The 11,280-nt window shown below is 37.8% G+C and overlaps 1 protein-coding gene across 5 annotated transcripts in view; it reads left to right on the top strand.

Moving 5' to 3' along the window:
• The window catches only part of NCKAP5 (NCK associated protein 5), a 1,086,741-nt gene extending 1,075,502 nt beyond the window's left edge, over positions 1-11,239 (top strand). For 4 of the 5 annotated variants that reach the window (XM_047772074.1, XM_047772075.1, XM_047772076.1 and 1 more), the window contains one exon: positions 9,780-11,239. In XM_047772074.1, the coding sequence (XP_047628030.1) occupies positions 9,780-10,061 (282 nt within the window). In that variant the 3' untranslated portion in view covers positions 10,062-11,239. The remainder of the gene's footprint in view (positions 1-9,779) is intronic. The other variant, XM_047772077.1, reaches the window with a different exon arrangement.
• Positions 11,240-11,280: the final 41 nt, after the last annotated feature.

Below are 11,280 nucleotides of genomic sequence, written 5' to 3' on the forward strand. Positions count from 1 at the left end.
AAAGACAGATGGTCCCTTCATGCAGTATTTTTCTGTCAAAGTTCAGTGTGCTTCAACCACACTGACATCTAACCAGGTGTGGCCCACTTCATTGGACAGATAGGTATCATATTTAGGACATGAAATGATGGAAGGTTTAGTTAAAGAAAAAAGTCTAATCAATCCTTTAAGATAAATGATTAGCATATATACAAATATATTATCCATAATGGTGCCTATAAATGAAAGGCAGAAAAGTTTGATGCCCCTTAGCCTGACACTAAGAAGAACAGATTTAGACATTCCAAGCCAGAACCTGCTCCATTCTTATTCCTAAATAAACATTCTGGCTAATATTTTTGTGCTGGAAAAAGAAAAAGAAATCTAACAACATGGATAAGCACATTCCATTTAAACAAGCTGATATCAATGAGTTGGCTTGTTTGACCAACTCTAGGTCACTGTGAAACAGTGCAGATTTCACTTTTGGAGAAATACACCATTGTTGATCAAGTCTGATACATTACTAAGGTGACCAATCTATATTCTAAATTAAATTTGTGGGTCCATCCACTACTTGGGAAACAAAAATCAAAAAATACAAACTCCCAGTCTTTCCTAGTATATACAGGATGGATAGGCAAGAATGCCCTACTGTATAATGCATGGAACCATATTCAATATCTGTGATAACCATAATGGAAAATAGTATGAAAAAGAATTATATATATATATATGTGTGTGTGTGTGTGTGTGTGTGTGTATTTGAATTGTGTTGCTGTACAGTAGCAACTAACACAACATTGTAAATCAACTATATTTCAATAATTTTTTTTAAAAAATACAAGTTGTCTGTTACATTTAGGATGGAAAAGCAACGAGGTCCTGCTGTACAGCACAGGGAAACTTGGGCTAGGACATGATGGAAATAATATGAGAAAAAGAATATATGTATATGTATGACTGGTCTCTTTGCCATATGGCAGAAATTGACACAACATTGTAAATAAATCAACTATACTTTACTAAAAAAATTTTTTTTAAATACAAGTTTTCAAATGGGCATTTCAAGTACTGGCACTACTGCTAGAGAAATCACAATGTGTCCTTTGCATGTTAATATAACATTTTGCCCAAACTTATGATTATATGTTTTCCTTTTCCCAAATGCCTTTCTCCTCCATAAACAAAGTCATAATTTTCTTTATGTTCCTTTTTTCTCTTTCCACTGAGGGACCTTGTCCCATATCTTCCCCATTTTCCATACATGGGAACATTTCCTATCTCTTTGATAAAATGACTTTTCTTTCCTTCTGTCCTTAAATGTCCTTGGTGGCCACTGTTTATCTCCAAGCTGAGTTCTTTTCCTTTTCACAAAATATATTATTCCCAAGCAACCCTAAGCTTCCTCCTGTACTTCTCTCTGCTTGCTTTTTTTTCCCAAAAAGTCAGCTCATTTTTCCCCTCTGGGTTCAGGGGTTCTAACAGAGGTCAGTGAAAGTCACTGATCATCCTAAAGGACAGTGATATAGTTGATAATATACTCATAAAAGCACATCTCAGCTGAAAATTACTCTTTCACCTAATAAAACCAGTTTGCCCTGGAGACAATGAAGAATCTTCAGGACCCCAAGAAGGAAACAGAGTGCCCCCAAATGCTGAATCATATCTCTTGGCGTGTGGTTGGATGGGGAGAGGTTCTCTATTACTGATCTGTCACATTAATTTTTCAGAAGGGCAAGTGAAGAGTAATGTGTCCAATTGAGGTTATAGAGGGAACTGAGCACTGGAAGAAAGTAATTATCCGAGTTGGAATTTGACCAGGTTAACAAGGTCAACACCCCTATCTCTCAAGAAAAGTCTGGAGGGTCTTCTGTGTTCACCAGAGGTCATCTTACCTCCTTTTATGTCTCATTCAGAAAGCGGCTCCCCCAGGAATATAGTAAGAGGTGGCCTTAAAGAAGAGATTAACTGTGCCTCTGTGAAAAGAGCAATGACTAGAGCTGTATCGTTTCCCTGGAGGTTGGCCTGCCCCCAGCAAATATCACTTAACATAGACTTTGAATGTACACAAATCTTCAACCAAGAGACCCAGGATTAAAACACCTCCTCCCCATTCCCACAGGAGCAAAGCACATAATCATCTTCCCAGTGCCCAAAATTTGTTCATCAGAAAAGAATGGGAGAAGACATGCTTTCCGATTTAACTCAAAGCTCAGGATTAGCCAGACGCTCTCCGCTATTTGATCCATCTGCTTCCAAGCGGAAGCTTGCCTGTCTTTCCCATCTGCTAAGTCACCTCACTCCTATTGCTTTACCCACGGAGAGGTCTCTCTGCCTCTACCAACTCACTACAGTCTCCAAATTTTCCTGCTTCTTCTGGGCCCCAGTACGTATATGGCTTTAGTGAAAATCTGCATCCTCACACATAATGAGATTTGTTGAGTGGTTGTTGGGTGCATAGTAGTGATGGCTCTTGTCAGTTTTAGGTGTTTCTTTCCATATGGAGGAAGATAATACTCCTGGTGTCTCTAAGCCCCCCTCATTCACTTCTCTGCAGGAGGAGAAGTGACTTGTTTAAAAAGCAAATTAACATATACACACTACTATATATAAAGCAGATAAACAACAAGGACCTATTGTATATCAGGGCATTATATTCAACATCTTGTGGTAACCTCTAATAGAAAAGATATATTCTTTAGATATATCTGAATCACTTTGTTGTACACCTGAAACTAACACAACATTGTCAATTTACTTCAATAAAAGAAAATTTACAAATAAACAACAAGTTTAGGAAGGGAACAGGAACACCTTAGGCCCACCTCCTGCTCTCCCTACCCTCTCTCTGGCGTCAGGCTGGCTATGAGAAGCACACCTTCTGTTCTGCCCCTTCATGCTGTAGGTTTTATAAGAAGACACTTGCCCCCAGCTCAGGGCTGCCAGTTACTAAGCCTTTCTATTCCAGGACCACTGTTAAGAAACACATCTTTGCAGATAGAAACCTCATTCTCCATATAAGCCTTCTCAGTGATAAAGCTGATGCTTGAGCCTCCCCTCACTCTTTACCTTTGGTCTCGTTCTTCAGTTCATTCGGAACTAGGGTGTGGAAGAGAATTATGTGTTGTGACCTGAAACTCCAAAAATAGATGCATAGAAGACATACAATTAAAAATATTTTAGAGTCATTGAACTTTAAAGAGTGGGAAGATTAAAAAAAAAAAACAACAACTTTAGTGTGAAAAACTAAGGTTCAGAGGGGTCACACAGCTAATTAGCACAATGTCAGGAACTGAACATTGGTTTTCTAATACCTGGTCTTGTGCTATAGTGATTAAAATTCCAAGTTCTGTGTCAGGCTTTTTCTGCTTGAGTCTTGATTCTCTAACTTAGTAGCCATGTGTATGTGGCCTAAATATTTAAACCTCTCTACTCTCTATTTTCTTATTTGTATAATAGGAATGAAAATGGTACTGTCTCATAGAGTTAGTGTAAAGATTAAATGAGCTAATCCATGCACTGCATTCAACACACTACTTGACATGTAATAAAAACACACTATAAATGTAGCTTTTATTTTCCTACCACACATCTTGTTGAACTGATTGGTAGTGAATCATTATAGCAACAGATACATAAGAAATTATGTTGATGAAGATGTCATTTACATTAATTTGTTCTAAGAGCTCTAATCCTCTTTATAAATATTAGTACCCAGCCAAAGAATGGCTTTTCATTTGAATTCCACAAGTAAATTTGAGTGTCTTGATATTTTACAGTAGACATACTAACCAATATTTTCAAGATATAATCAATGGATGATAAACAGAAATAGATCCACACACATAGAAAACAACAATTTATGGTTACTAAAGGGGAAAGAGGGAGAAGGATAAATTAGGAGTCTGGGATTAACAGATATACACACTACTATACATAAAACAGGTAAACAACAAGGACCTACTGTATGGTATAAGGAGCCATACTCAATATTTTGCAATAACCTATATTGTAAAAGAATCTGATATATGTGTGTGTGTGTATATATGTATATTACATATAATATATTACATATAATATACATATATATATTATTTGCTGTATACTTGAAACTAACACAACATTGTAAATCAACTGTACCTCAACTTTAAAAAAAAAGAAGGAATCTTTGAAAAAATATGGTCAACAGATGGAAATGTATACGAAATATCATCATAGAACACTCATCCACTCTGCTCTTTCATGAATTTGCCACTTGTTTCTCCCCTGCTATGGGCAGAAGTTGCTGGCTGTACATGTATATAGCATGTATCTTTCTGAAGTTGATATCATCATGCATGTCTTTTTTCTGGTTTATCACTTCAGTTTTTCTACACCACTGTGTATATTCTTTTCTTATGGCAAGGTCACATAACACCTTCTATTCGTTTGATCCTTTCTAGTGTTCAGGTAATTGGTCTAGACGGAATCTCTCCTTCTGATGATTGTTGACTGTGGGGAAAAATGGCATGGGCTTCCATGCTTAAAACCAGGAAACCAAGTTTCCAGGTCTAATTTCACTGGAATTTGAATTTGAATTTGCATGAACCCCAGATGCCATAAACACCCCATGTAAAGTACACCTGACACCTTCTATTCATTTGATCCTTTCTAGTGTTCAGGTAATTGGTCTAGACGGAATCTCTCCTTCTGAACCCCAGATGCCATAAACACCCCATGTAAAGTACACCTGACACTAGCCTCCCTCACTTTCCAGGCTGAGGTAAGAGCAAAATGAGATCATAGATGGGAAAACTCTTTGAAAATCAGAGTTATTTATTATTTATAACACAGGTTATAGTTTCCTGAGTCTGGGATGGAATTCTTAGAACCCCTTGGGATAGGCATATATCTGTCTGTGTTTCTGTTTTTACAGTGATTCCACCCATTCCAAAATCCAAAGGGCAAGAGACAGGCTATGTGTGCAACTACTAGACCTGACATAGTCTTAGAGTGGTCTACAGATGCAACAGGGGCACATTAATTACATGGGAATTTATTGGAATGCCCTCCCTCTTACTTACTGGGTATATTAATCCTGCTCACCCTTCAGAAGCATTCTAAAAGCCAACCCCCTCTTTTATGAAATTCTCTCTGAGAATCAAGACCACACATTATTCACATAGCAGATTGGTTTGATTGGTTATTTAACTACAAGGAATAAATTAGTTAAGGTATAATTATCAAGGGATTTCTGGAGAGTATATCGCTATCTACTTCTTGTTTGATATTATTAATGATGTCATCATTATGGGAAAGATAGGAAGGTATTTAAAAAGAAGCAAAGCTATTTATTTTAAATTTAAAATACATTCTTGCCCCTTTTGGCCGTACTTCTGTTCCCAAGTGCAGTAAAAAGCCCCACTGGAAAGTGAACTGTACAACTGTTGCCACCTATAGGTGGCAAGTGTAGTATATGGATTTTATCATAATTCCAATGAAATACACTATACAAAGGAAATGACAATGTTTTATGAAACCCACGCATTCTTCCTCAGTAATCTTTACTGGGTTCATTATCATTAATATCATTAATATTGTTGTTCTGTGATTCTTTTTTCAGATGCTCCCCTTAAAGATAATATTTGCTGATATTTGTGAAAAACCTTCTTTTCCAGGATAGAGGTTAAGAGCTTGGGCTCTGCAGGCAGACTGCCTAGGTCCAAATCCAAACTCCACCACATACCTACACAAGTTACTTAACTTCCTTAAACAAGTTACTTAACTTCCCCCAGCCTCCAGTGCTTGTAAATGGAGATAATAATGACACCTGCCCTGTAGAATTGATGTGAGGATGAGAACAGATAATCCATGCAACTTGCTTAGCAGAATGTCTGTGCAGAGCAGGCACTCAATTAAATGCTAACTGTTATTACTTAATTAGTGTTCAAAGCACCTTCACATTCTGTTGCTGAAAAGTGATGTGCACTATTTTGCTGCCATTCAACAGATCCATCTTTATCACATTACTGTTGGACCGCGAGCTCTCCTTATGGTTTTAAATCTAAATGTTATGTGACTTCAGATTTTTAAAAATACCTGAGATCTGTCTGACAAAACAACATTGAGGCTGCCTCTGGTTCTAAACCAAGACAGGAAGTAAGCTACTTGTACTCTTCACTGACAGGGCCACTGGAGAAACCCAAGCCAACAGTTGAGACTCTGCTGATGCTAAAGAAAGCTGAATCCATCATCCAGTCACCATGGAGACTAGAACCAGGCTAGGTTTTTAGGGGGAAAGCTGGTGGAAGAAGGGGGATGAGGAGGTCAGCAAGGACATTAAAAAGAAATGTAAAACATTTCTACTTCAGAAATCCAAACAATACGAAGATTACTATTTGATATGCATAGTGGGTTTTTTTAAATTATTGTTTCATTTTTAATATAAGCAAATAACTACAATCAGAGGTTTTAAGTATAAGCAAATATTGCTCTAGATTTAGGGCCTTACCTTTGAAATCAATGATCTGTATTTCTGCACAGTGGCAATGGACTAGATCTAAGCAGTTGCTTCTGCCTTTGGACAAGGCACATACTCTTGAGATGACCACAGTTCTCACCACTCCCTATAGCTCCCCAACACTGAGGCTGGATATCAATTTGCCCTCATTGGCACTCTTATACTGATGTTGTTCTTGTAGTCCTGAAATATTTTATTACCTGCCTCTCATCAAAACTGTGAAAATAAATGGAAGATCCAGAGTTTCCTATGGTGTGGTGGGTTAAGAATCTGCAGTGGTTCAGGTCACTGCAGAGGCACAGGTTCAATCCCCAGCCTGTCACAGTGGGTTAAAAATATCTGGCATTGCTCTGCAGCTGCAGCTCAGATTCAATCCCTGGCTGGGGAAAGTCCATATACTGCAGGTGCAGCCATTAAAAAAGTAGTAAATAAATAAAAGGGAGATGAACAAGGCATGTGATTTTTTTTCTTACAGTGGGCCGTTCCTTGATGTCCATCACCTATTTGGCCGTGTAGCCTTTGTCGTAATTAACTAAAGAACTAAACCTACATACAAGATGTACCATTTGTGTCCCACAGACAATGGGTGTTTTGGTGGTAAATCACTGCCTAAATACACTCGGTTATACTTTTCACCTGTCTATCGCCCCTCTAAGTCTGCAAATTCTAGTGATTCTGAAATGTGAGCATGTGTCAGAATCACCTGGTAACCTTGTTAAAAAACATTTGCTGGGACTCAGTGTTTCTGGGGTAGTAAGTCTGGGTGGGACTCAAGAATTTGCATTTCTGACAAGCTCTCACATAATGCTGATGCTATAGGCTGTCTGGAGAGCACAGTTTAAGACCTACCGATCTAGAATAAGAATGCTATCTTGCTATTATTTATCATTCCATTTATTAAGCACCTACTCTATACATCAGAGCCTTCGGGTATTTTGTTTCTAATACCTATATCATTCCTGAAATAAGGTGTGTCTTATCACCATTTTACCTGAGGAAGGATGCTATGGCAAAGTGGAAAAGTTAAAACTCAAGCTCAGGTCTGCAAGCCTCTGGGGCCTGTCTTCCTCCTGCCCCCATTCTGGACACAACTGTATCCAGCTGTGCATCCTCAGCACCAAAACCTTCCACCTGCCTCATGATAGTTTCTCTAGTAAATGTTTATTGAATGAATTGAGAGCCACACTGACCAGAAATAGGCAAGGAAAATGATCGTGGTTGCTGAATACAGAAAAAGGGAGAATATACTCAGGTGAGGAGGCAATTACATTGAATGCCCTCTATTTACTTCTATTTGGTACCATCAAAGCTTTCCTACTCTCTCATGTATTTTTCGCATTATACTTTATAATTTTCAAAAAAAATGCTTAAAATTGGCACAGCATGAAAAGGGGCTCTTGCCTGAAGTTATTCCTAATTATGAAGCCACTTTTCTGTAATCACCTAGGACTCTGTTCCTCAGTCCATCTCTGGTTTCGAGGTAACCATTTCAGATTGAAAATTAGCTCTGTGAGTGATGCTCCTGTATGTTAATAGTATAATGAAATAAGCACCACTTTTTAAGGATGATTTCATTCCCATAGAATTACACCAACTTCCAAGCAAGAGAGTAAAAAACTCTGTCTAAACCCGCTCTTGGGACCCCGGAGCCATCCACTTCTCTTTTTCTTTTCTGTTTCTATTAAATCTTTAGCATGTGAACTCACAGACTTTGGCCATGTCTCTTTTTCCCCAGATCCAAACACAGTTCCGTCATTGGACCTTTGACATCCATCATAGCAATGGGAGGGCGGGGTTTTGGGGAGTGGGATTGCCTGTGTTAGGGCCTTGGACAGGTGCAAGAGGGATGGTTTGGCATATTTGACAAAATGAAAAAAGAAAAATACAGGACATCTTGTCCTTGCTTACACAAGAGCCTGGGTTAGTAGAAAATAAGAGCATGGAAGGCAGCCAGACAGGAATTCGAATCTTGTTCTCCATCACTTGCTGAGCGACCTTGGGCAAGTAACTCTGTCACTGAGCCTTGTTTTCCTCTTTAAAACTGGGGCGATGTAACTTCCAGGCTTGGGGAAAAAAGGTTTATAGATAAAATATATTCAGTGTCTTTTATATGGTGGATGTTTAATAAATGGTAGCTATTGTTATCATTTCTAAGGCCCAGTCCCTTATGTTTGGATGGAACTTTTGCGTGAAAGAGGAAAAGATGAGAAATGGAGTGGCTCTAACACCTCCATACTTGTCAGTTTCTGCATCTCTGCCTTCCTCTCTCCTCTCACCTTGGATATCAGGGGCACCTTAAGCAACTGAATATAGGCATGTTTACAGAGTTTACCTGCATTAATTATCAAATAGGCCTGCAGTATTTTATGCAGTCCCAGAGACTACCAGTAATAGCCTATAAATATCCCTGTTTAAATTGGGTTTAGAGTTCCCTTTGTGGCTCAGCAAGTTAAGGACCTGACAGTGCCTACATGAGGATGCAGATTCGATCCCTGGCCTCACTCAGTGGGTTAAGGATCCAGCGTTGCTGCAAGATGCAGCATAGGTTGCAGATGAAGCTCAGATCTGGCGTTGCTGTGGCTGTGGTGTGGGCCGGCAGCTGCAGCTCCAATTTGACCCCCAGCCCGGGAACTTCCGTGTGCTATGGGTGTGGCCTTTAAAAAAAAGGGGGGGGAAATGGTTTTACTAGAACCTCTGAGGGAAAAGTTACTGTGGTACAAACCTGTTACTGTGATTTTTAAGCCCTTGGACCTTGAAGAATCTACACCCACAGCCCAGGGATCTCTTTCTAATAATGTACTTAGAAAGGGACAAAATACACACACACGACAATGCCTGACAGATTTAACATGAACTTAAATTTGATGGCAGTTTAAGGGATTTTATTCCTTTTTACTTAACATAGAACTGCCATTTCTGGCTGCAGTCCAACCCCTATCCATATTTAGAAACAGGACCACTAATAATATGGAGTAAGGAAAGGAGTTTGAAACTTTCAGAAAAATAAGGCACTTTACCTAAATAAATTTCAAATGGATCCATTTAAAATGAAGTTAAGTGGCACTTAACTGATTTGCAAATTGGGACTTATTTATCTCTATAAAATGGTTAGTCTTGATTTATCCTTAAAATTGGCTTTATTATTACATTAAATTATACTAGAAGGTTGTTAAAGCCTTGTAGGTTCCCTCTGTCCCTTTAAATTGTACTTTACACAGACAATAATTGAATATTGGATAGAATAACTTGATTGTGCCAAGAAATATGTTTCTAATATTTTTTCCTCCTTTTATTGCAGAAGTTGAAACAAGTTGAAGAAACAAGAGAAGATCCTGAGAATAGATTATGTAAAATTTCCCTGGAGTCATTCAACAAATATAATAGCAATACCATGATTTTATTAGCAAAAGAGAAGAACTCTCTGAACAAGGTTGAAGGACAAAAGGAAGAAAAAGAAAAAAATGAAGAGGCCTCTCTGAGTAGCTCTGATAGGCCTGGGGTGGACAATTTGGAATCTTTGAGTGATTCTTTATATGATAGCTTCTCTTCCTGTGCAAGTCAGGGTTCAAATGATGTGTAAAGTACTTTTTTTTTTTTTTCCTCTTAGTGAGCTGGAAATGGAGCACTTAAGAAACAGGGGGGCAGGTGGAGATGACAATAAATAAACTATTGCAGGACCAGAGCCTGTTCTGTCAGATTCACAGCCAGCAACCCGCTGGAGCTTAACTTCCCTGACAGGGCAATAAAAATAGACTCTATTTGTTGTGTTCCATGAGGATGAAAGTAAACACACCCACGATACAGAAGTCTTAATTTTGCACTTTTTTTGAATACTTGTACAGAAGTTGTAAATTTTTTTGGAAAAAAATTATATTTGTAGCAAAAAAAAAAAAAGAGAGAGAGAGAGACAGCAATAAATTGAATCAGTGCCATGCTCTTGAAATGATGAACTAAGTCTTAGAAGTTGATAATATATTTTTTAAAAATTCCAACTCCAGTTTTTGTTTAGGTGATTGTCTTAGTCCTCAAATTGTTAGTGGGCACAGTCTGTAAACAGAAAACAGGGCCTGCAGAAAAACCTGAGGGCACTCTGTAATCTCCATCTCAGAATCTCAATTTGATAGAAACTTTAATTCTAGTGCAGTTTCAGAATCATTGCCAGAGAGATTCAGGTTCTAGTAACAAGTGTAATTCTGCTTCTACTGAAAACGGTAAAGGTACTGAAGTGTGACACTGATCAGAAGCGATGTGTATCAGAAATGATGTAATTCTTATTTTCCCTCCAAACATTTCCTTACATCCTCTTCTACTTGGTGTTTCTCTATCACTCTCAACATTATTTGTTGATTATTATCTTCCTGCTCTTTTTATTAAAATCTGGGCAATCTAGAAATGAAAGCAAATTCCTATTTGCAATGTTCACTTTGTAAAAAATGGGTGGTGCTACAAAAATGCTTAACTTTTTAATATCCTTTTTTCTACAAAGTCTGTTTATATGTAAGGATAAATTCTATTTTAAAGGTTACCGTGTATTTTTTCTAGATGTGAACTATTTATAATTGCTTTTGTACAGGAGCTTGTAAACTAGGCATAACAGATTTTTTAGGATCTATATGGTTACTTTAGTACACACTTGTTTCTTTAAAGAGTATCAGATGATCAGTGTTATTTGGTTAATTTGTGCAATTTGTCATATTTGAATTTTGTTGTCTTAAATGAAAATTAATGTGTCAATGTCTTTCAGACTTTTTAAGATTCTTTTGTTTTATTTCAGAATAAAAGTCATATCACAGTCTCAC

The sequence above is a fragment of the Phacochoerus africanus genome, chromosome 3 (assembly GCF_016906955.1).
Source record: "Phacochoerus africanus isolate WHEZ1 chromosome 3, ROS_Pafr_v1, whole genome shotgun sequence".
Classification (NCBI taxonomy): Eukaryota; Metazoa; Chordata; class Mammalia; order Artiodactyla; family Suidae; genus Phacochoerus; species Phacochoerus africanus.